The sequence below is a fragment of the Chiloscyllium plagiosum genome, unplaced genomic scaffold (assembly GCF_037043375.1).
Source record: "Chiloscyllium plagiosum isolate Xiang-an unplaced genomic scaffold, Cpla_swu_hap1 HiC_scaffold_48, whole genome shotgun sequence".
NCBI lineage: Eukaryota > Metazoa > Chordata > Chondrichthyes > Orectolobiformes > Hemiscylliidae > Chiloscyllium > Chiloscyllium plagiosum.
In genome coordinates this window covers 17,196,757-17,217,352 of record NW_028270186.1, presented here as the reverse complement: position 1 = coordinate 17,217,352, position 20,596 = coordinate 17,196,757, and the positions used below count along the sequence as shown (strand labels likewise).

The window sequence follows — 20,596 nt, the reverse complement described above, 5'->3', positions numbered from 1 at the left end:
CCATGACAACGGTTTATTTATTCAAATCCTCCGCCATTTCCTGGTTTCCCCTGATTACTTCCTCAGCCTCTTTCTCTGAGAAGCCCGTGTTCATGGAGTCATACGGCACAGAAACAGGCCCTTCGGCCCAACCAGTCCATAATCCCCAAACTAAACTGGTCCCACCTGCCTGCTCCTGGCCCACATCCCTCCAAACCTTTCCTGTTCATGGCCTCATCCAAATGCCCTTTCAACATTGTAACTGTGTCTGCATCTACCACTTCCTCAGGAAGTTCATTCCACAAACGAACCACCCTGTGTAAAATGAATTTGCTCCTTGGGTGTTTTCTAAATATCTCTCTTCTCACGTGTGTGTGTGTGTGTGTGTGTGTGATTATGCGCGCTGTGTATGCGCGCATGCGTGTGTCTGTATGTGTGCGTGTGTGTGTATACACGCGTGTGTGTGTATGCTTGCGTGTGTGTGTGTATGCGTGCGTGTGTGTGTGTATGCACGCATGCGTGTGTGTGTGTATGCGTGCGTGTGTGTATATGCGCGTGTGTGTATGCGCACGTCCGTGAGTGTGTGTATGCGCATGTGTGTATGCGCACATGCATGTGTGTATGCGCATGTGCGAGTGTATGCGCGTGTGTGTATGCGCACGTGCATGAGTGTGTGTGTATGCGCGCGTGCGTGAGTGTGTGTTTGTGTGAGTGTGTGAATGTGTAAGAGTGTGTGTCTGTGTGTGCACACATATGCGTGTATGAGTGTGTGTGTTTGAGTGTGTGCATGTGAGTGTGTGCATTTCAGTGTGTGTGTGAGAGTGTGTCCATGCGTGTCCATGCATGCGTGTCTGTCTGTGTGTGTGTGTGCACATGTGTCCATGCATGTGTGTCTGTGTGTGTGTGTTTGTGTGCATGAGAGAGATTGTGTATGTGTGTATCTGAGAGACTGTGTCTGTGTATGTGTGTTTTTCTGTGTCTGTGTGAGAATGTATGTGAGTTAGTGTGTCTGTATGAGTGTGTGTATCTGTGTCTGAGTGAGGGTCTGTATGTACATGAGCATGTGAGAGACTGTGTGTGTGAGAGGGTGCGTGTGTCTGTGTGTCGTGTGTACCTGTGTCTGAGTGAGAGTCTGTATGCATGTGAGAGAGTGTGTGTGTGAGAATGTGTGCGATTGTGTGTGTGTGCATGTGTACTGTGTGAGTGAGAGTGTGTGTGAGACTGTGTGTGTGCGTGAGTGTGTAATTGAGTGTATGTGTACTGTGTGAGTGAGAGTGTGTGCGCGCGCAAGTGTGTGTATGTGTGTGTGAGACATGAAACCTTGTGAAATTCCTGGTGATATTTTTACAGCACGCCAGCTTGTTGTAAATCCCAGTTTGTGAGATACAGAATATTTCTCATAACTGATAAAAGATGATAACCTGCTGCGCTTGAAGTCTTAGCAAGGACGGCCTTGGTTCAAGCTGACTACTGTACATTGTCGATGGTAGAACATTAACCGTATAACTGATAGGCTTCTGCAAGAAAGAGAGAGAAAGAGAGAAATTGTCAGCTGCTACACACTCAGTGGAGAATCGCTGTGGCAGACCAGGAGCAGTAACCACCCCCCCCTTGCTCGATTGCCCCCACCCCCACAAACTCCCACACCCTCCACCCCCTGACGCTCAGTAACAGCAGTGGGTACCATCTACAAGACGCACTGCAGCAACTCCCCCAGGCTCCTCAGACAGCACCTTCCAAACCCCACGGCCACTTCCATCGGGAAGGACAAGGGGCAGCAGGGACATGGGAAGACCACCCCCCCTGCAAGTTGCCCTCCGAGCCCCTCACCGTCCGTGACTCGGAAATATGTCGGCCGTTCCTACAGTGTCGCTGGGTCAGAATCCTGGGACTCCCTCCCTGTGTGGGGGGTCCCTGGCCACACGGGAATGCAGCGGTTCAAGATGGCGGCTCTGCCCCACCTTCTCAAAGGGGGCAACCAGGGGGAAACCAGCCAACGATGCCCATGTCCTGTGGCATCAAAGTCTGCAAAGCAGAGCAGGTTTGGAAGAATATGACGTATGAAATGGAGAGCGTTTAGATTGAGGGCTTTGAGCAGATGTACGACTATCTCCAGGATTTGGGAGGTGGTGGGGTGAGGTGGGGGGGGGAGGGGGCGTCTAAAACTGGGTAAACTGTCATTGACATCCTGCAATGTCAGGATGCCAGCTGTCCTGGCATAGCAGCCACACCCTCTGCCTTCACAGAGAGTCAAGGTGATGGTAGGCTCGCTTGCATGGGAACGCTCATCTCTGCAGCCACCCGCCTTGCCAACCAGTCGGTGATGCCAGTCTGAAGCCATGGGTCAACGCCGATGACTGACCCCTCCTCTAGCGAAACCGCCTGAGTTCCTAATGGATCTGGTGCCTGAACAAAGCACCGGAACAGGCCCTCCAAGTCTGTGCTGACGTAGTTTGTCCTTCGGCGATACAGAGTTCCCCAATGTATCGGCTCTGCATTGATTAAAAAGCACAGAGACCCCTGTACTTAATAAGAATGACAAATTATTACAAGTCAATGGCAGGCAAACAGTTGTGAACCGTCAACGTACAGCTCTACTGGTTTAAAAAGTCGAATTCCCTGCACGCACATACAAAACAAAAGGGTATTCGAGAGCTGTCACAGTGCGGATTCAGCCAACCGAGTCCACACAGACCCTCTGAAGAGTATCCCATCCAGACGCACCCCTGAAACCGTATATTTCCAGTGGCCAATCCACAATACCCTGCACACTGTGGGGGAATTTCGCACGGCCAACCCAACCTAACCTGCACATCCCTGGACACCATGGGCAATTTCCCACGACCATTCCACCCTAGCATGCACATCCCAGAGCATTGTGGGAAATTTAGCATGGCCAATCCACCTTAACCTGCACATCCCTGAGCACTATGGGTAATTTAGCAAGGCCAATCCACCCTAACCTGCACATCCCTGAGCACTATGGGTAATTTAGCACGGCCAATCCACCCGAACCTGCACATCCCAGAGCATTGTGGGAAATTTGACATGGCCAATCCACCCTAACCTGCACACCCCTGTTGGAATACTGCGTGCAATTCTGGTCTCCTTCCTATCGGAAAGATGTTGTGAAACTTGAAAGGGTTCAGAAAAGATTTACAAGGATGTTGCCAGGGTTGGAGGATCTTAGCTCAAAGGGAGAGGCTGAACTGCCTGGGGCTGTTTTCCCTGGAGCGTCGGAGGCTGAGGGGTGACCTTATAGAGGTTTACAAAATTATGAGGGGCATGGATAGGATAAATAGGCTTCCTGCTGCACTGGGACATTATCAAAGACCCCTCCCACCCCAGATACACTCTCTTCCAATCTCTCCCATCAGACGGAAGATACAAACGCTTAAACACAACAGCTTCCTCCCCCTCCAACCCCCGATGTTCTTAGACTGCTGAACGGCCCCCTGGTGAATGGTGTCCTTGCTTTCCTGTCCACCTCCTGTTGAGCTGTGACCTTGTTCTGCTTCTCGCTCTGTTCTATCACCCTCTGATCTGTGTGTTACGATCTGCTCGCCGAAACAAAACCATTCACTGTCCTCAGGCGGGTGTGACAGCAATAACCCAAACCCGCAATCCGGGTCCCGATTGGTCAGCCCGTGTAGAGAGGGAGCTCGCCAACTGATTGAGGCGGGGGGGGTTTATCTGAGGGTCGGGGGTCAAAAAGAGGGCAGGACTGTCCTGACAAGTTCAGTAGAAATCACTGGGCCCTTGAGGTAAGCGAGCTAAATGCCTTCTTAACCACTCTGTCTATATGTGACGCAAACTCCAAAGGACCTAGTACCTGAATCCCTAGGTCCCTCTGCTCTACAGCACTACCCAAGGCCCTGCCGTTAAGTCCTGCCCTTGCTGGTTTTACCAAAATGCAGCACCTCGCATTTATCCAAATTAAACTCGACCTGCACACGCACACACACATCTGCATAAAAGGCTGCTGACTGAGATAAACGTGATGGGGAGATGCCGGTATTGGACTGGGGTGGACAAGGTGAAAAATCACACCACGCCTGGTTAAGGTCCAACAGGTTTATTGGGAAGCGCTAGCTTTCGGAGCGCTGCTCCTTCGTCAGGGAGCTGCCGAAGGTAACGATGCAAGATCTTACGGCCAATGTATTAACGTGGATTGACCATTGATTAACCACAGGAAGCAAAGAGTGAGGGTGAGTGAGTGCTATTGTGGTTAGCAGTCAGTGACTCATGGTGTACCCCGGGGATCAGCAATGGGACCGCAATTATTCCCAATTTACACAGATGGTTTGGAGCTGGGGAACCACGTGTAGTGTGTCAAGGTTTGCGGATGACACTAGAGCAAAGTGTGCAGAGGACTGGGAAACTTTGCAAAGGATAGTTGAAGTGAGTGGGGAAAGGTCGGGGAGATGGAGTACAATGTGAATAAATGTGGAGTCATCCATCTTGGGAGGAGTAACAGTAACATGAACAGTAGGAACTTGCGGCACGCCGCTGTGCAGAGGGACCTGGGTGTCCCGGTGGATGAATCTCGGAAGGCTGGTCATAGAGATATACGGCCTGCAGGTACGGCAGGTAATGAGGAAGGCAGATGGAGCCCTGTCCTCCATTGCTAGTGGGATGGAGTTTAAAAGCAGGGAGGTTATGGTACAGGGAGCTGGTGAGGCCACACCTGGAGGACTGTGTGTAGTTTTGGTCTCCTCACTTGAGAAGGGATGGACTGGTTCTGGAGGGGGTGCAGAGGAGATTCACTAGGTTTGATTCCGGAGTTGAGGGGGTTGGTTTATGAGGAGAGACTGGGATTATATTCATTGGTATTCAGAAGACTGGGATTGGGTGGGGGGGGGGAGATCTTATAGAAACATATAAAATTGTGAAGGGAATAGATAGGTTAGAGGTAGAGAGGGTGTTTCCACTGGCCGGTGAAACTGGGACAAGAGGGTGTAGCCTCCAAATGAGGAGGGGGGGGAGCAGATTGAGGAGGGACCTGTTCTCCCAGAGGGTTGGGAGTCGGTGGAATGCAGTGGAAGTGGTCGAGGCTTCCTCAGGAAATATTTTTAACGCTGAGATCGATCATTTTTGGAACAGTAAGGGAATGAAGGGGGAAGAGGGCGGGAGCCGAGTCCATGAGAGAGATCAGCCATGACCCTGTTGAAGGGCGGGGGCAGGCTTGAAGGGGGTCAGACGGCCTACTCCAGCTCCAAGTCCTTATGTGTTAAGGTTCACCACGGGCGTGCCCCATTGCACCAAACATTGGCCTTGTGCAAGTGGCTTTGTCTGTCAGTTCATCTGACTGAACGATAAGCCCATAATGATGGTGTTCAGACTCTTACACAACCCGAACTGAAAACCTGCTGCAGATCGGGTTAAAGGTGGAAATGATGAACCAGTCCACCTCCAGACTGCTGGAATGCAAATCCTTTTTTTAAAAAACTGCTACGACGCGATAATGAGTGCAGCGGTTCAAACCATCGCCTCCTGTCTCTGGGAGCTGTCAAGGCAAGCTTCTGTGGCATTAGCCACAGCGTTGCTTTCGGCCTATTCCAGAGATCTGCCTTGACTCGAACAATGTTCAGTGGCTGGGAGATACCTGATGTCTTTATTCCCTCAATATAGCTCCAACCCTCCCTCCTCAGCAACGTCGTGCATTTGTTGAGTTTGGTTAATCATAACGCTGCTGGTGCCACTACCTAATGAAGAGATGCCGTCACATTGAGGTTGTACAGGACATGCATTCGCCATGTTAAATTGCCCCATAGTGTTCAGGGATGTGCAGGTTAGGGTGGATCGGCCATGCTAAATTACCCATAGTGCTCAGGGATGTGCAGGTTAGGGTGGATTGGCCATGCTAAATTACCCATAGTGCCCAGGGATGTCCAGGTTAAGGTGGATTGGCTGTGTTAAATTGCCCATAGTGTTCAGGGATGTGCAGTTTAGGGTGGATTGGCCATGCTAAATTACCCATAGTGCTCAGGGATGTGCAGGTTAGGTGCATCAGTCAGGGGAAATTGAGAGTAATGGATCTCGGTGATTTACTCTTCGGAGGGTCGGTGTGGACTCTTTGAGACGAAGGGCCTGTTTCCAAACTGTTGGGAATCTGTAATTCTATGGATTCTGTGAAACAGACCCTTCGGTCCAACCCATCGGGCCAACTAGATATCCTAACCTAATCTTGTCTCATTTGCCAGCACTTGGCAAATTATCTCTCCAAATCCTTCATATATATGTCCTCATCCAGATGCCTTTTAAAAGCTGTAATTGTACCAGCCTCCACCACTTCCTCTGGCAGCTCATTCCATACACATACCACCCTCTGTGTGAAAAAGTTGCCCCTTAGAGTCCCTTTTAAATCGTTCCCCTCTCACCCTAAACCTATGCCCTCCAGTTCTGGACTCCCCTACCTTTGGGGAAAAAAAAGACTCTTCACCCAATCCATGCTCCCTCATGATTTTATAAACCTCTATAAGGTCACCCCTCAGCCTCCAATGCTCCAGGTAAAACAGCCCCAGCCTCTATCTGTAGCTCAAACCCTCCAACATCCTTGTAAACCTTTTCTGAACCCTTTCAAATTTCACAACATCTTTCCGACAGCAGGGAGACCGGAATTGAATACAGTATTCCAAAAAAGTGGCCTGACCCATGCCCTGTACAGCCAAAATCTATCCATCATCTACAAGGCCCAAGTCAGGAGGGTGTGAGGGAATACTCCCCACTTGCCCTGGATGGGGGGGGGGCATCTCCAACAACACTCGAGAAGCTCGACACCATCCAGGGACAGAGCAGCCCCCGCTCGATTGTCCCCACACCCACAAACCCCCACTCCCTCCACCCCACCCCCGACGCTCAGTAGCAGCAGTGGGTACCATCTACAAGATGCACTGCAGCAACTCCCCAAGGCTCCTCAGACAGCACCTTCCAAACCCCACGACCACTTCCGCCCTGAAGGACAAAGGCAGAAGGTACTTGGGAACACCACCCCCCTGCAAGTTCCCCTCCGAGCCTCTCACCGTCCTGAGTTAGAAATACACCACTGTTCCTTCACAGCCATTGGGTCTGAATCCTGGGACTCCCTCCCTCAAGGCATTGTGGGTCAACCCACAGCAAGTGGACTGCAGTGATTCAAGAAGGCAGCTCATGCCACTCCCCACCCCCAAAAACTTTCTCAAGGGGCAAATAGGGATGGACTATCAATGCTGGCCCAGCCAGTGACATCCAAGTCCCACAAATGAATAAAATAAAGACCTCCCAACTTCTATACTCAATGCACTGACCAATAAAGGCAAGCATACCAAACACCTTCTTCACTGTCCTGTCTATTTGGGACTCCTCTTTGAAGGAACTAGTCTATTTGGGACTCCTCTTTGAAGGAACTAACCTGCAACACTGCACCATTGATGCCATTACCGCCAAATAGGCTGGTTGTCCAGAATGGGCAGGGAGTGGTCAAAGTGCCAGGTTTGGCATCAGATACCCGGACAGACCAATGTCACATCAGGTAGGACCCTTCTTCGCAAAGAGCTTGGTGTGAAAAAAAAATTCTGGCATTTGCTCTGGACATCTATTGAGAAGAGCTACGTTGGGAATAAGGCTGAGAGTCCCGTCGGCCATCTTGGACACTCAAGGCTCATTTTAAGTACCGGAGGAAAATGCGTGAGGTGATAATCTTTCGAGGTCACGGTGTATAATTACTTGGTAACCAAGCAAGTGAGTACCTCTGAATTCTAGTTGTAATCAAATATTGTAATAACAGCAACCCTTATCTCCTTTTATCTAATTTGTGACCTTTTCTCTGATAAATTGCAAATATCATTGATTACTGATAGGTACTTGCATTAACCATTAACCAAATCTCATTATATTGTGTTGATATGAACATACTGTACATTCACTGGGCTGTGAATCATGTAAAAGTCCTTTTGCACCTTTTCTTATAGCTGTCTTGCCCTTTTAAGGGGGTCTGGAGTCACGTGGGGGGTTGTTCGACTCAAGAGTGCAGGGAGGGCTGCTGTTCACGCACGAGCAATGGTTGATAGCTCCCATCTGTTTTGGAGGAGAGCCTCTGAAATAGGCCCAACTCTTCCTGGATCTTGGTTGGCTTCGTTTTCCCAGCAGGCCTTTGGTGAGGGACAGCGGATTCACTGAGCCAATATCCAGGCTTGGGCTGACAAGCAGCAAGTAACATTTGTGCCACACAAATGCCAGCCAATGACCATCTCCAACAAGAGAGAATCAAACCACCACCCCCTTGATGTTCAATGGCGTGACCATCACTAAATCCCCCCCACTATCAACATCCTGGGGGTTACCGTCTCCAACAAGAGCGAATCTAACCATCGCCCCCTTGACGGTCAATGGTGTTACCATCACTGAATTCCCCCCCACTATCAACATCCTGGGGGTTACCATTGACCAGAAACTGAACTGGACCAGCCCCATATAAACACAGCGGCTACAAGAGCAGCTCAGAGGCTGGGAATCCTGCAGCGAGTAACTCCCCTCCTGACTCCCCCCAAAGCCTCTCCCCAACATCGACAAGGCCCAAGTCAGGAGGGGGTGAGGGAATACTCCCCACTTGCCCTGGATTGGGGGGGGGGGGGGCAGCTCCAACAACACTCGAGAAGCTCGACACCATCCAGGTACAGAGCAGTCCCCGCTCGATTGTCCCCACACCCACAAACCCCCACTCCCTCCACCCGCTCCGACGCTCAGTAACAGCAGTGGGTACCATCTACAAGACGCACTGCAGCAACTCCCCCCAGGCTCCTCAGACAGCACCTTCCAAACCCCACGGCCACTTCCATCGGGAAGGTCAAGGGGCAGCAGGTACATGGGAACACCACCCCCCTGCAAGTTCCCCTCCGAGCCCATTCCTTCAGTGCCGCTGGTATCTAGGTTACAGGCAAAGGTCACATTTTGAGGTTACATCTTTCAATTCTCCAGTCGACCCTGTGCCTGCTGGTCAGTGACATGACAGGGGCTTGCCAGCATTCACGCTCACTTGAAGGTACAGTACATGCGTCCAACTTCATAACAGTGTACAGGACGTAGGATGGCACCTCCGACAATACCGTACCACACTGGGGTGCGGGCATCAGACTCTCCTCTGGGTTGGACTGGACTGATCCCCCACGGAAAGCACACTGACCCTTAACCTCAGGCTGGTTGGTCTTTCGCGACCCTTCCCTCCACACTTGACAACGGTTTGATTCTCTCTGGTTGGAGATGGTAACCCCCCCCAGGATGTCGATAGTTGGGGAGGGGGGACACGTTTTAGTGATGGTAACACCATTGAACGTCAAGCGGGCGATGGTTAGATTCTCTCTTGTTAGAGATGGTCATGAATGTTGCTCGCCACTCATCAAGTAACCACCAATGGTGCTCATTCAGGAGTTGAGATGATCTCACAATATCTTCACTGTACCCTTGCATTCACACAGCAATAATCCAGGCTCTGTGCTGAGGAGGGTAACGCGGTCATAAACTGCGAGGGCTTTGGCTTGTGTTAGTTTGCGTGTGGCATCAGGCACGCCGAGGCTGCACTGCACCGTCTCTCCCCCTCACTGCTCCCAGCTCACAAACTAAAACTTCGATCTCTCCAGCAGTGCGTTTCACTCCTTCACAAACTCCCCTTTCCCCCAAAGGTAGCAGATAACAAAACCGTTAACTATTTTCCAATTGCAGAGGGAAATAGGGTCTACAGCAATCGGGGAGGGGGTGGGGGGAGGACCGCAGGAAGGTAGAATTGAGATTTTTTATAATTTACTAACGGGACTTTTGTGTTGCTGGCTGGGCCCGATATTTACCGTCCCCGTTCTCCTCTAACTGCCCCCTTGAGAAGGTGGGGGTGAGCGGCCATCTTGAACCGTGTGTGGTATAGGGACCCCCACACAGCGCCCTCAGGGAGGGCGTCCCAGGATTCTGACCCATCGACACTGAAGGAAGGGCCGATATATTTCCGAGTCGCGGACGGTGAGGGGCTCGGAGGGGAACTTGCAGGGGGGGTGGTGTTCCCATGTACCTGCTGCCCCTTGTCCTTCCCGATGGAAGTGGCCGTGGGGTTTGGAAGGTGCTGTCTGAGGAGCCTGGGGGAGTCGCTGCAGTGCGTCTTGTAGATGGTACCCACTGCTGCTACTGAGCGTCGGGGGGGTGGAGGGAGTGGGGGTTTGTGGGTGTGGGGACAATCGAGCGGGGGCTGCTTTGTCCCTGGATGGTGTCGAGCTTCTCGAGTGTTGTTGGAGCTGCCCCCCCCCATCCAGGGCAAGTGGGGAGTATTCCCTCACACCCTCCTGACTTGGGCCTTGTCGATGGTGGGGACAGGCTTTGGGGGGTGTCAGGAGGGGAGTTACTCGCTGCAGGATTCTGAGCTGCTCTTGTAGCCGCTGTGTTTATATGGGGCTGGTCCAGTTCAGTTTCTGGTCAATGGTAACCCCCAGGATGTTGATAGTGGGGGGGGGGGGGGGGGGGAGATTCAGTGATGGTAACACCATTGAAAGTTAATGTGCAGTGGTTAGATTCTCTCTTGTTGGAGACGGTAACCCCCAGGAAGTTGATAGTGGGAGGGGGCATTCAGTGATGGTAACACTTTTGAACGTCAAGGGGGTGATGGTTAGATTCTGTCTTGTTGGAGACGGTAACCCCCAGGATGTTGATAGTGGGGGGGGATTCAGTGATGGTAACACCATTGAATGTCAAAGGGGCGATGGTTAGACAGTCTCTTGTTGGAGATGGTCATTGCTTGGCGCTAGTGTGACAGGAGTCTTCCTTGCCACTCATCGGTCCTTGCCGCCTGGATATTGCCCAGATCTGGCTACATTTGAACACGGACCGCTTCAGTACCTGAGCTACAAATCTTCTCCAAACTCGCTCGTAGCTGAGTAAGGTGCGGAACACTGGGCAGTCAGTCCGTCTGACCTGCCAATCACCTTGTCCACCTACACTGTAGCAGTTGGTCAATGCGGACCCGCAGGGGTCTCTCTCTGCACGGTGCGGTTTCCCTGTTTCCCAGCACTCTCCCGGGCTTCCAACTGGTGGGATTTGAATTGACTGCTCGTGCTGGGGGATATTTGGAAAAACACCTTTCTCTCTCTCTCTCTCTCTCTCTTGGCTTCATTTGGTTTCACTTGTACAAGATAATTAATAAAATCTCGATTCATAACACAGGAAGAAAGCCAGAGAAAGCAGGAAGTGGACAGAGTGAAATCTGCTGGAACAGCTCTCTAAGAGGACAAAGTTCCTGCCCGGCTGTATCAATGTAAGTGATAACACTAGTACAAAAACCACCCGCAGTTACGTGACACTGCAGAAATCAGCTCTCAGCCATGAAAATACAACCCTCCCAATGGTTGGGGAGGACCGTTTAGCTTGGTGCTGGGCACGGAGAGGGTCACGGCACAGTGTCAGAGCATTGCACCTGGACCAGTTCTCCGATATCGCTTTCCAAGATGAATCCCATTCCTTCCGAACCCTGCCGCTGAGTTCCGGAGTCATCCAGAAACAGACCCTTCGGACCAACTCGTCCACGCCGACCCAGCTATCCCAACCCAGTCTAGTCCCAGGAAACAGACCCTTCGGTCCAACCTGTCCATGCCAACCCAGAAGTCCCAACCCAATCCAGTCCCATTTAGAGTCATAGAGGTGGACAGCACGGAAACAGACCCTTCGGTCCAACCCGTCCATGCTGACCCAGATATCCCAACCCAATCTAGTCCCACCTGCCAGCACCCGGCCCATATCCCTCCAAACCCTTCCTATTCATATACCCATCCAAATGCCTCTTAAATGTTGCAATTGTACCAGCCTCCACCACTTCCTCTGGCAGCTCATTCCATACACGTACCACCCTCTGCGTGAAAACGTTGCCTCTTAGGTCTCTTTTATATCTTTCCCCTCTCACCCTAAACCTATGCCCCTCTAGTTCTGGACTCCCCCACCCCAGGGAAAAGACCTTGTCTATTTATCCTATCCATGCCCCCTCATGATTTTATAAATCTCTCTAAGGTCACCCCCTCAGGTGAGGTATACACAGGGTGGATGGCAAGCTGTTTCCCCAGAGTTGGGGGGGGACTCAATTACTAGGGGTCACGAGTTCAAGGTGAGAGGGGGAAAGGTTTAAGGGGGATATTGTGTGGAAAGTTCTTCACACAGAGGGTGGTGGGTGCCTGGCACATGTTGCCAGCGGAGGTGGTAGAGGTGGGCATGATAGCATCATTTAAGATGTATCTAGACAGATCCAGGAATGGGCAGGGAGCAGAGGGGTACGGACCCTTAGAAAATAGGCGACAGGTTTAGATGGAGGATCTGGATCGGCGCAGGAGGGCCGAAGGGCCTGTTCCTGTTCTGGAATGTTCTTTGGCCTTTGTCCTCAGCCTCCAACACTCCAGGGAAAACAGCCCCAGCCTATTCAGCCCCTCCAACTCTCCCTACTTCAGAGTATTGAGTACAGGATTTGGGAGGTCATGTTGCAGCTGTACAGGACATGGGTTAGGCCACTGTTGGAATATTGCTTGCAATTCTGGTCTCCTTCCTATCGGAAAGATGTTGTGAAACTTGAAAGGATTCAGAAAAGATTTACAAGGATGTTGCCAGGGTTGGAGGGTTTGAGCTACAGGGAGAGGCTGAACAGACTGGGGCTGTTTTCCCTGGAGCGTCGGAGGCTGAGGGGTGACCTTATAGAGGTTTACAAAATTATGAGGGGCATGGATAGGGTAAATAGGCAAAGTCTCTTCCCTGAGGTGGAGGAGCCCCGAACTAGAGGGGCATAGGTTTAGGGTGAGAGGGGAAAGATATAAAAGAGACCTAAGGAGTTAACGTTTTCACACAGAGGGCAGTGCGTGTATGGAATGAGCTGCCAGAGGATGTGGGCAGGGTGCTGGCAGGTGGGACTAGATTGGGTTGGAATATCTCGTCGGCATGGACGGGTTGGACCGAAGGGTCTGGTTCCATGCTGTACATCTCTATGACTCCAAATGGGACTAGATTGGGTTGGGATATCTGGTCGGCATGGACGGGTTGGGCCGAAGGGCCTGTTTCCACCTGCGATCCTTGATGGCCTATTTCACTCCTGAGCGTACCTTGCTGGTGTCCATCAAGTCTGGCCCGCCCTTCCGAAGAGCATCCCGCCTTCGGAAGAGTTGGGAACCCGTGAGGTACCGGGGGAGTCCCAGTACCATCCATCCCCCGGTTGCAGCCCTCACTCTGCGTTACACCAGTGGATCAGCGGTGAGCCCAAATTTCCACGTGAAAATTGCTGGGGGAGTTTCGGAGAATCGTGAGATTCCAGGGTGTGTCAATGCAAGTCATCACCAGCACCCACAAGTTAAAGTGGGGCATGGACTGGGTGAGGTGCCAAGGTCTCTTTCCCCTGGGCTGGGGGAGTCCAGAACTAGAGGGGCGTAGGTTTAAGGGGAGAGGGGAGAGAGACCTAAGGGGCAACTTTTTCACACAGAGGGTGGTACGTGTATGGAATGAGCTGCCAGAGGAAGTGGTGGAGGCTGGTACAATGACAACATTTAAAAGGCATCTGGATGGGTATATGAATAGGAAGGGTTTGGAGGGATATGGGCCAGGTGCTGGCAAATGGGACTAGTTTGGGTTGGGATTTCTGGTCGGCATGGACGGGTTGGACCAAAGGGTCTGTTTCTGTGTTGTACATCTCTAGCAATGTCAACCCTCAGGGTTATTGGACTTACGTGACAGTTTACAGACTTGTTATGTTCAAACTTGGGTTCTGGGCAAGGGGTCACTGCACCTGAAACTGTTAACGCTGATTTCTCTCCAGACCTGCTGAGTTTTTCCCCGCGGTTTCTGATTCCGATTTCTCGCAATTCTTTCGCTTTTTATATTTCTAACTTCGGAATGGACCTCTTTAAGGTTGATCTCTCGCTCTCTCTGCGGCTATAACACTGTTTCGTGCCCTCTGGTCTCTTAGCCTGGTATGGTACAATCTGCTCGGATAGCGCCGAACACAAGCATTTTCACTCCACCTCAGTAAGACAGTAATAAACTTAATCAAAGCAACATTGACACCTACAAGATAAACAGAACTCGTCTATTGCCTTCAAAGGACTGCGTGTTGTCCTTGAAGTGACTAGCTGATCTGGAAAACTCTGATAACGGACTTTGAGTCCTCTGTGTGGGATTCTGACCTTGAACATCTGATTACAGAGAGCGATGGGCTTCTGTTGTGTGTATAATACAGTGGCCTTGAGCAAAGGGACCTTTACACACTGACATCTCTCCTTTGCCCAGTTACCAGGACAGTGCTGTTGATACGGTAATCATGCCAGCAGTGTTGGTGTGGGGGTGGAGCGGCGTTCCAAAGGGATTGATTGGAGCGCTGGTAAAACGTCATTGGAAAGCACCAGGGTTTAATAATATAATTGAAGGTGTGTGTGTGTGTGAGAGAGAGAAAATCGCAGAATCCCCCCAGTGTGGGAGGAGGCCATTTGGCCCGTCAAGTCCACACAAACCCTCTGAAGCACATCCCACCCAGACCCGTCACTCTACCATGTCCCTGTAAGCCTGCATTTCCCCACGGCTAATCCACCCCAACCTGCACATCCCTGAGCAGTAAGGGACAATTTAACATGGCTAATCCACCGCAACCTGCACAACCCTGAGCACTATGGGTAATTTAACATGGCCAATTCACCCTAACCTGCACAACCCTGAGCACTATGGGTAATTTAGCATGGCCAATTCACCCTAACCTGCACAACCCTGAGCACTATGGGTAATTTAACATGGCTAATCCACCCCAACCTGCACAACCCTGAGCACTATGGGTAATTTAGCATGGCTAATCCACCCCAACCTGCACATCCCTGAGCAGTAAGGGACAATTTAACATGGCCAATCCACCCTAACCTGCACAACCCTGAGCACTATGGTAATTTAGCATGGCTAATCCACCCCAACCTGCACATCCCTGAGCAGTAAGGGACAATTTAACATGGCTAATCCACCGCAACCTGCACAACCCTGAGCAGTAAGGGACAATTTAACATGGCTAATCCACCGCAACCTGCACATCCCTGAGCAGTAAGGGACAATTTAACATGGCTAATCCACCGCAACCTGCACATCCCTGAGCAGTAAGGGACAATTTAACATGGCTAATCCACCCCAACCTGCACATCCCTGAGCACTATGGGTAATTTAACATGGCTAATCCACCCCAACCTGCACAACCCTGAGCACTATGGGTAATTTAGCATGGCTAATCCACCCCAACCTGCACATCCCTGAGCAGTAAGGGACAATTTAACATGGCCAATCCACCCTAACCTGCACAACCCTGAGCACTATGGGTAATTTAGCATGGCCAATTCACCCTAACCTGCACATCCCTGAACACTATGGGTAATTTAGCATGGCCAATCCACCCTAACCTGCACATCCCTGAGCACTATGGGTAATTTAGCATGGCCAATCCACCCTAACCTGCACATCCCTGAGCAGTAAGGGACAATTTAACATGGCTAATCCACCCCAACCTGCACAACCCTGAGCAGTAAGGGACAATTTAACATGGCTAATCCACCCCAACCTGCACATCCCTGAGCAGTAAGGGACAATTTAACATGGCTAATCCACCCCAACCTGCACAACCCTGAGCACTATGGGTAATTTAGCATGGCTAATCCACCCCAACCTGCACATCCCTGAGCACTGTGTGTAATTTAGCATAGCCAATCCACCCTAACTTGCACATCCCTGGACACTATGGGTAATTTAGCATGGCCAATCCACCCTAACCTGCACATCCCTGGGCACGATGGGTAATTTAACATGGCTAATCCACCCTAACCTGCACATCCCTGAGCAGTATGGGTAATTTAGCATGGCCAATCCACTCTAACCTGTACATCCCTGCGCACTATGGGTAATTTAGCATGGCCAATCGACCCTAACCTGCACATCCCTGGACACTATGGGTAATTTAACTTGGCCAATCCACTCTAACCTGCATATCCCTGAACACTATGAGTAATTTAGCATGGCCAATCCACCCTAGCCTGCACATCCCTGAGCACTATGTGTAATTTAGCATAGCCAATCCACCCTAACCTGCACATCCCTGGACACTATGGGTAATTTAGCATGGCCAATCCACCTGAACCTGCACATCCCTGGGCACTATGGGTAATTTAACATGGCCAATCCATCCTATCCTGCACATCCCTGAGCATTATGGGTAATTTAACATGGCCAATCCACCCTAACCTGTACATCCCTGAGCACTATGGGTAATTTAGCCTGGCCAATTCACCCTAACCTGCACATCCCTGAGCACTATGGGTAATTTAACTTGGCCAATCCACTCTAACCTGCATATCCCTGAGCACTATGAGTAATTTAGCATGGCCAATCCACCCTAACCTGCACATCCCTGAGCTCTATGGGTAATTTAGCATGGCCAATCCACTCTAACCTGCATATCCCTGAACACTATGAGTAATTTAGCATGGCCAATCCACCCTAACCTGCACATCCCTGAGCACTATGGGTAATTTAGCATGGCCAATCCACCCTAACCTGCACATCCCTGGACACTATGGGTAATTTAGCATGGCCAATCCACCTGAACCTGCACATCCCTGGGCACTATGGGTAATTTAACATGGCCAATCCACCCTAACCTGCACATTTTGGGAGGAAATCGGAGCACCCGGAGGAAACCCACACAGACAATGGGAGAATGTGCAAACTCCACACAGACAGTTGCCCAAGGCAGGAATCAAACCCAGGTCCCTGGCGCCGTGAGACAGCAGTGCTAACCACTGAGCTACCATGCCAACCCAAAGAGTGTCTGTGTGAGTGTGGATATGTGGCTGCATGACTATGTATTTGCGTGTGCCTGTGTGTATATCAATGTAAGTCTATGTATGTGTGTGTCAGTGTGAGTGTGTGTACCTCTGTGTGTGCCTGTGTGTATATCAGTATGTATATCAGTGTGTGTGTCAGTGTGAGTATATGTTTGTGTGTATCTGTGTGTGTGTGTGTATGTCTGTGTATGTGTCTGAGTGAGTGTGTGTGCCTGTGTGTATATCAATGTGTGTGTATCTGTGTGAGTGTGTGTGCCTGTGTGTATATCAATGTGTGTGTGTCTGTGTGTGATAGAGAATGTGTGTGTGTGTGAGAGAGATAGAGGAAGTGCATGTGTGTTTGTGTGTATATCGGTGTGTGATTAAGCAATTGCATGTGTGCACGTGTGTGCATGTGTGTGAATGGATGAATGTGAGAATATATTTGTGAGTGTGTATATGTGAATGTGAGTATGTGTGTGTGTGTGTAAGTGACTGTGTGCGAGAGTGAATGTGTGTGTGAGTGAGTGACTGTGTGAGTGAGTCAGAGTGAGTCACAGACTGTGTGTCAGTGTATGTGTGTGTGTGAGTCTAAGAGTCAGTGTGTGTGTGAGTGAGTCAGAGAGTGTGTGTGTGTCCAAATGAGTCAGAGTGTGTGTGTGTGAGTCAGAGAGTGTGTGTGAGTGAGTCAGAAAATGTGTGTGAGTGAGTGTGTGTGCAGGTGAGTCAGAGACTGTGTGTGAGTCAAACAGTGTGTGTGTGTGAGTCAGTGTGTGAGTGAATCCGTGTGTGTGCGAGTGAGTCGGAGAGTGTGTGTGAGTGAGTGCATGTCTGCAAGTAAGTCAGAGAATGTGTGTGAGTGAGTTTGTGTGAGTGAGTGTGTGTGGGTGTGAGAGAATGTGTGTGAGTCAGAGTGTGTGTGTGTGAGTCAGAGTGTGTGTGTGAGTGAGTGTGTGTGAGTCAGAGAGTGTGTGTGTGTGTGTGTGTTTACGTGTTTGAAAATATTGTCAGACCTTCAGCTCCCTTCAGTAGTGAAAACATGGCCTCCCTGCATATCCCTCCCACCCCCATGCCGTGAAGGGCAGATGCCAACTTTGCGATGTTGGTGCCACCATGGAATGACTGCCAACTTGAGAACATAAATGTGGTATCACACAGAACGAAAGATGCCCCTCAAATCGCAGGCAAGCAAAGGCTGTGATTGTGGAGTTGACAGGCCCCAGCAGATCAGAGTGATAATATCGCCAGGCGATTCATCATTCCAGAGGCATGCGCTGAAACTCCAGGGACAACCGTTCAAATCTCACCACGGCCCGGTGGTAGAATTCAAACACAAGTGACAAAATGTAGGATTGGAAATGGCTCCGATTGATGGTGACCATGACAACCATTGTCTCGTTGACTGATGACTGTTTTAGGTCAACACGTTCACCTTCCTTTACTCAGTGTGGCCTCCATGTGACTCCAAGCCCCACAGCGTAGCGGTGGATGTTTACCCACCCTTAGAAATGACCTGACTCAAGGGGCAATTAGTGCTGTGAAAGAACAAGGAGTCATTGGATATGGCATAACAGCTCAGTGGTTAGCTCTGCTGCCTCTCAGTGCCAGGGACCCGGGTTCAATTCCAGCCTCGGGTGACTGTCTGTGAGGAGTTTGCACGTTCTCCCCATGTCTATGTGGGTGTCCTCCGGGTGCTCCGGTTTCCTCCCACAGTCCAAAGATGTGCAGGTTAGGGTGGATTGGCTATGCTAAATTACCCATAGTGCTCAGGGATGTACAGGTTAGGGTGGATTGGCCGTGCTAAATTACCCATAGTGCTCAGGGATGTGCAGGTTAGGGTGGATTGGCCATGCTAAATTACCCATAGTGCCCAGGGAGGTGCAGGTTAGGGTGGATTGGCCATGCTAAATTACCCATAGTGCTCAGGGATGTGCAGGTTAGGGTGGGTTGGCCATGCTAAATTACCCATAGTGTTCAGGGATGTGCAGGTTAGGGTGGATTGGCCATGCTAAATTACCCATAGTGCCCAGGGAGGTGCAGGTTAGGGTGGGTTGGCCATGCTAAATTACCCATAGTGTTCAGGGATGTGCAGGTTAGGGTGGATTGGCCATGCTAAATTACCCATAGTGCCCAGGGAGGTGCAGGTTAGGGTGGATTGGCCATGCTAAATTACCCATAGTGCTCAGGGATGTGCAGGTTAGGGTGGATTGGCCATGCTAAATTACCCATAGTGTTCAGGGATTAGATTAGATTAGATTACTTACAGTGTGGAAACAGGCCCTTCGGCCCAACAAGTCCACACCGACCCGCCGAAGCGCAACCCACCCATACCCCTACCTTTACCCCTTTAACCTATCACTACGGGCAATTTAGCATGGCCAATTCACCTGACCCGCACATCTTTGGACTGTGGGAGGAAACCGGAGCACCCGGAGGAAACCCACGCAGACACGGGGAGAATGTGCAAACTCCACACAGTCAGTCGCCTGAGTCGGGAATTGAACCCGGGTCTACAGGCGCTGTGAGGCAGCAGTGCTAACCACTGGGCCACCGTGCAGGTTAGGGTGGATTGGCCATGCTAAATTACCCATAGTGCTCAGGGATGTGCAGGTTAGGGTGAATTGGCCATGCTAAATGTTCACATAGTGGTTAGGGATGTGCAGGGTAGGGTGGATTGGCTGTGCTAAATTACCCATAGTGCTCAGGGATGTGCAGGTTAGGGTGAATTGGCCATGCTAAATGTTCACATAGTGGTTAGGGATGTGCCCATAGTGTTCAGGGATGTGCAGGTTAGGGTGGATTGTCCATGCTAACTTACCCATAGTGCTCAGGGATGTGCAGGTTAGGGTGGATTGGCCATGCTAAATTACCCATAGTGCTCAGGGATGTGCAGGTTAGGGTGGATTGGCCATGCTAAATTACCCATAGTGCTCAGGGATGTGCAGGTTAGGGTGGATTGGCCATGCTAAATTACCCATAGTGCTCAGGGATGTGCAGGTTAGGGTGGATTGGCCATGCGAAATGTTCACATAGTGGTCAGGGATGTGCAGGTTAGGATGGATTGGCCGTGCTAAATTGAGCACTATGGGGTAATTTAGCACGGCCAATCCACCCTAATCTACACATCCCTGAGCACTATGGGACAGTTTAACATGGCCAACCCCTCCAGTAACTGTCCACTGGGGCTCAGGGACTGGAACTCAAAGCCAGGAGCTCGGAGACAGCGAGTAAACAGACTTGTGCCCCTTTTAATGATTTCCTGCCAGGTTGGACAGCAATCCCTGTGTTTAACCTGAGTTAATAATAACCCGGCTTTACAAGGACCAGCGGCCTCAGATTGGTTATCCCATCTCGCATGACCGAAACGATAAGAGAGTGAGGTGACGTAGGACGTAGCAGTCTGTTAAAAAAAAATCTCACCTGCCTCAGGAGCCTGTCTGCGTTCACTCTCGCCCGCTGCTCCGATCACCTGGCAACTTGGCCCAGTCATGACAATTCTGTAAGGAAACACAACAGAGTGCGAAACAATCCGAAGATGTTGCAGAAGGTGTCTGTCGTTCAGTTGCTGCTCGGCGTTCTCTCTGTCAGGGTAAGGGCCAACCTCTCGTGACTCTTACGGGCATAGTCTCCACATCTCGCTTATGTTTGTGACTGTCCTGCGATGTTGGGTGCCCTCACCCAGTGCCACCAGAATTTGCCCGCACACGGACGGAGGGATTGAAGGCCAGAGATACAGAGCGGTGGAGGGACAGCCTGATGGAGGGGTGGAATGATTAAACAAAGGTCAGGGTGGAGTG

At 50.8% G+C, this 20,596-nt stretch overlaps 1 protein-coding gene and 1 long non-coding RNA gene across 2 annotated transcripts in view; one reads left to right on the top strand and one right to left on the bottom strand.

Annotated features, from left to right (window-relative positions):
• Positions 1–10,273, bottom strand: part of LOC148135702 (uncharacterized) — a 57,813-nt gene extending 47,540 nt beyond the window's left edge. The window contains exon 1 of the long non-coding RNA XR_015754923.1: positions 10,013–10,273. This is a non-coding gene — a long non-coding RNA (uncharacterized LOC148135702). The remainder of the gene's footprint in view (positions 1–10,012) is intronic.
• A 9,957-nt stretch (positions 10,274–20,230) lies between these two features.
• npc1l1 (NPC1-like 1) overlaps positions 20,231–20,596 on the top strand; it is a 43,829-nt gene continuing 43,463 nt past the window's right edge. Inside the window, exon 1 of the mRNA XM_087984458.1 lies at positions 20,231–20,388. Coding sequence (XP_087840584.1) covers positions 20,335–20,388 — 54 coding nt within the window. The 5' untranslated portion in view covers positions 20,231–20,334. The remainder of the gene's footprint in view (positions 20,389–20,596) is intronic.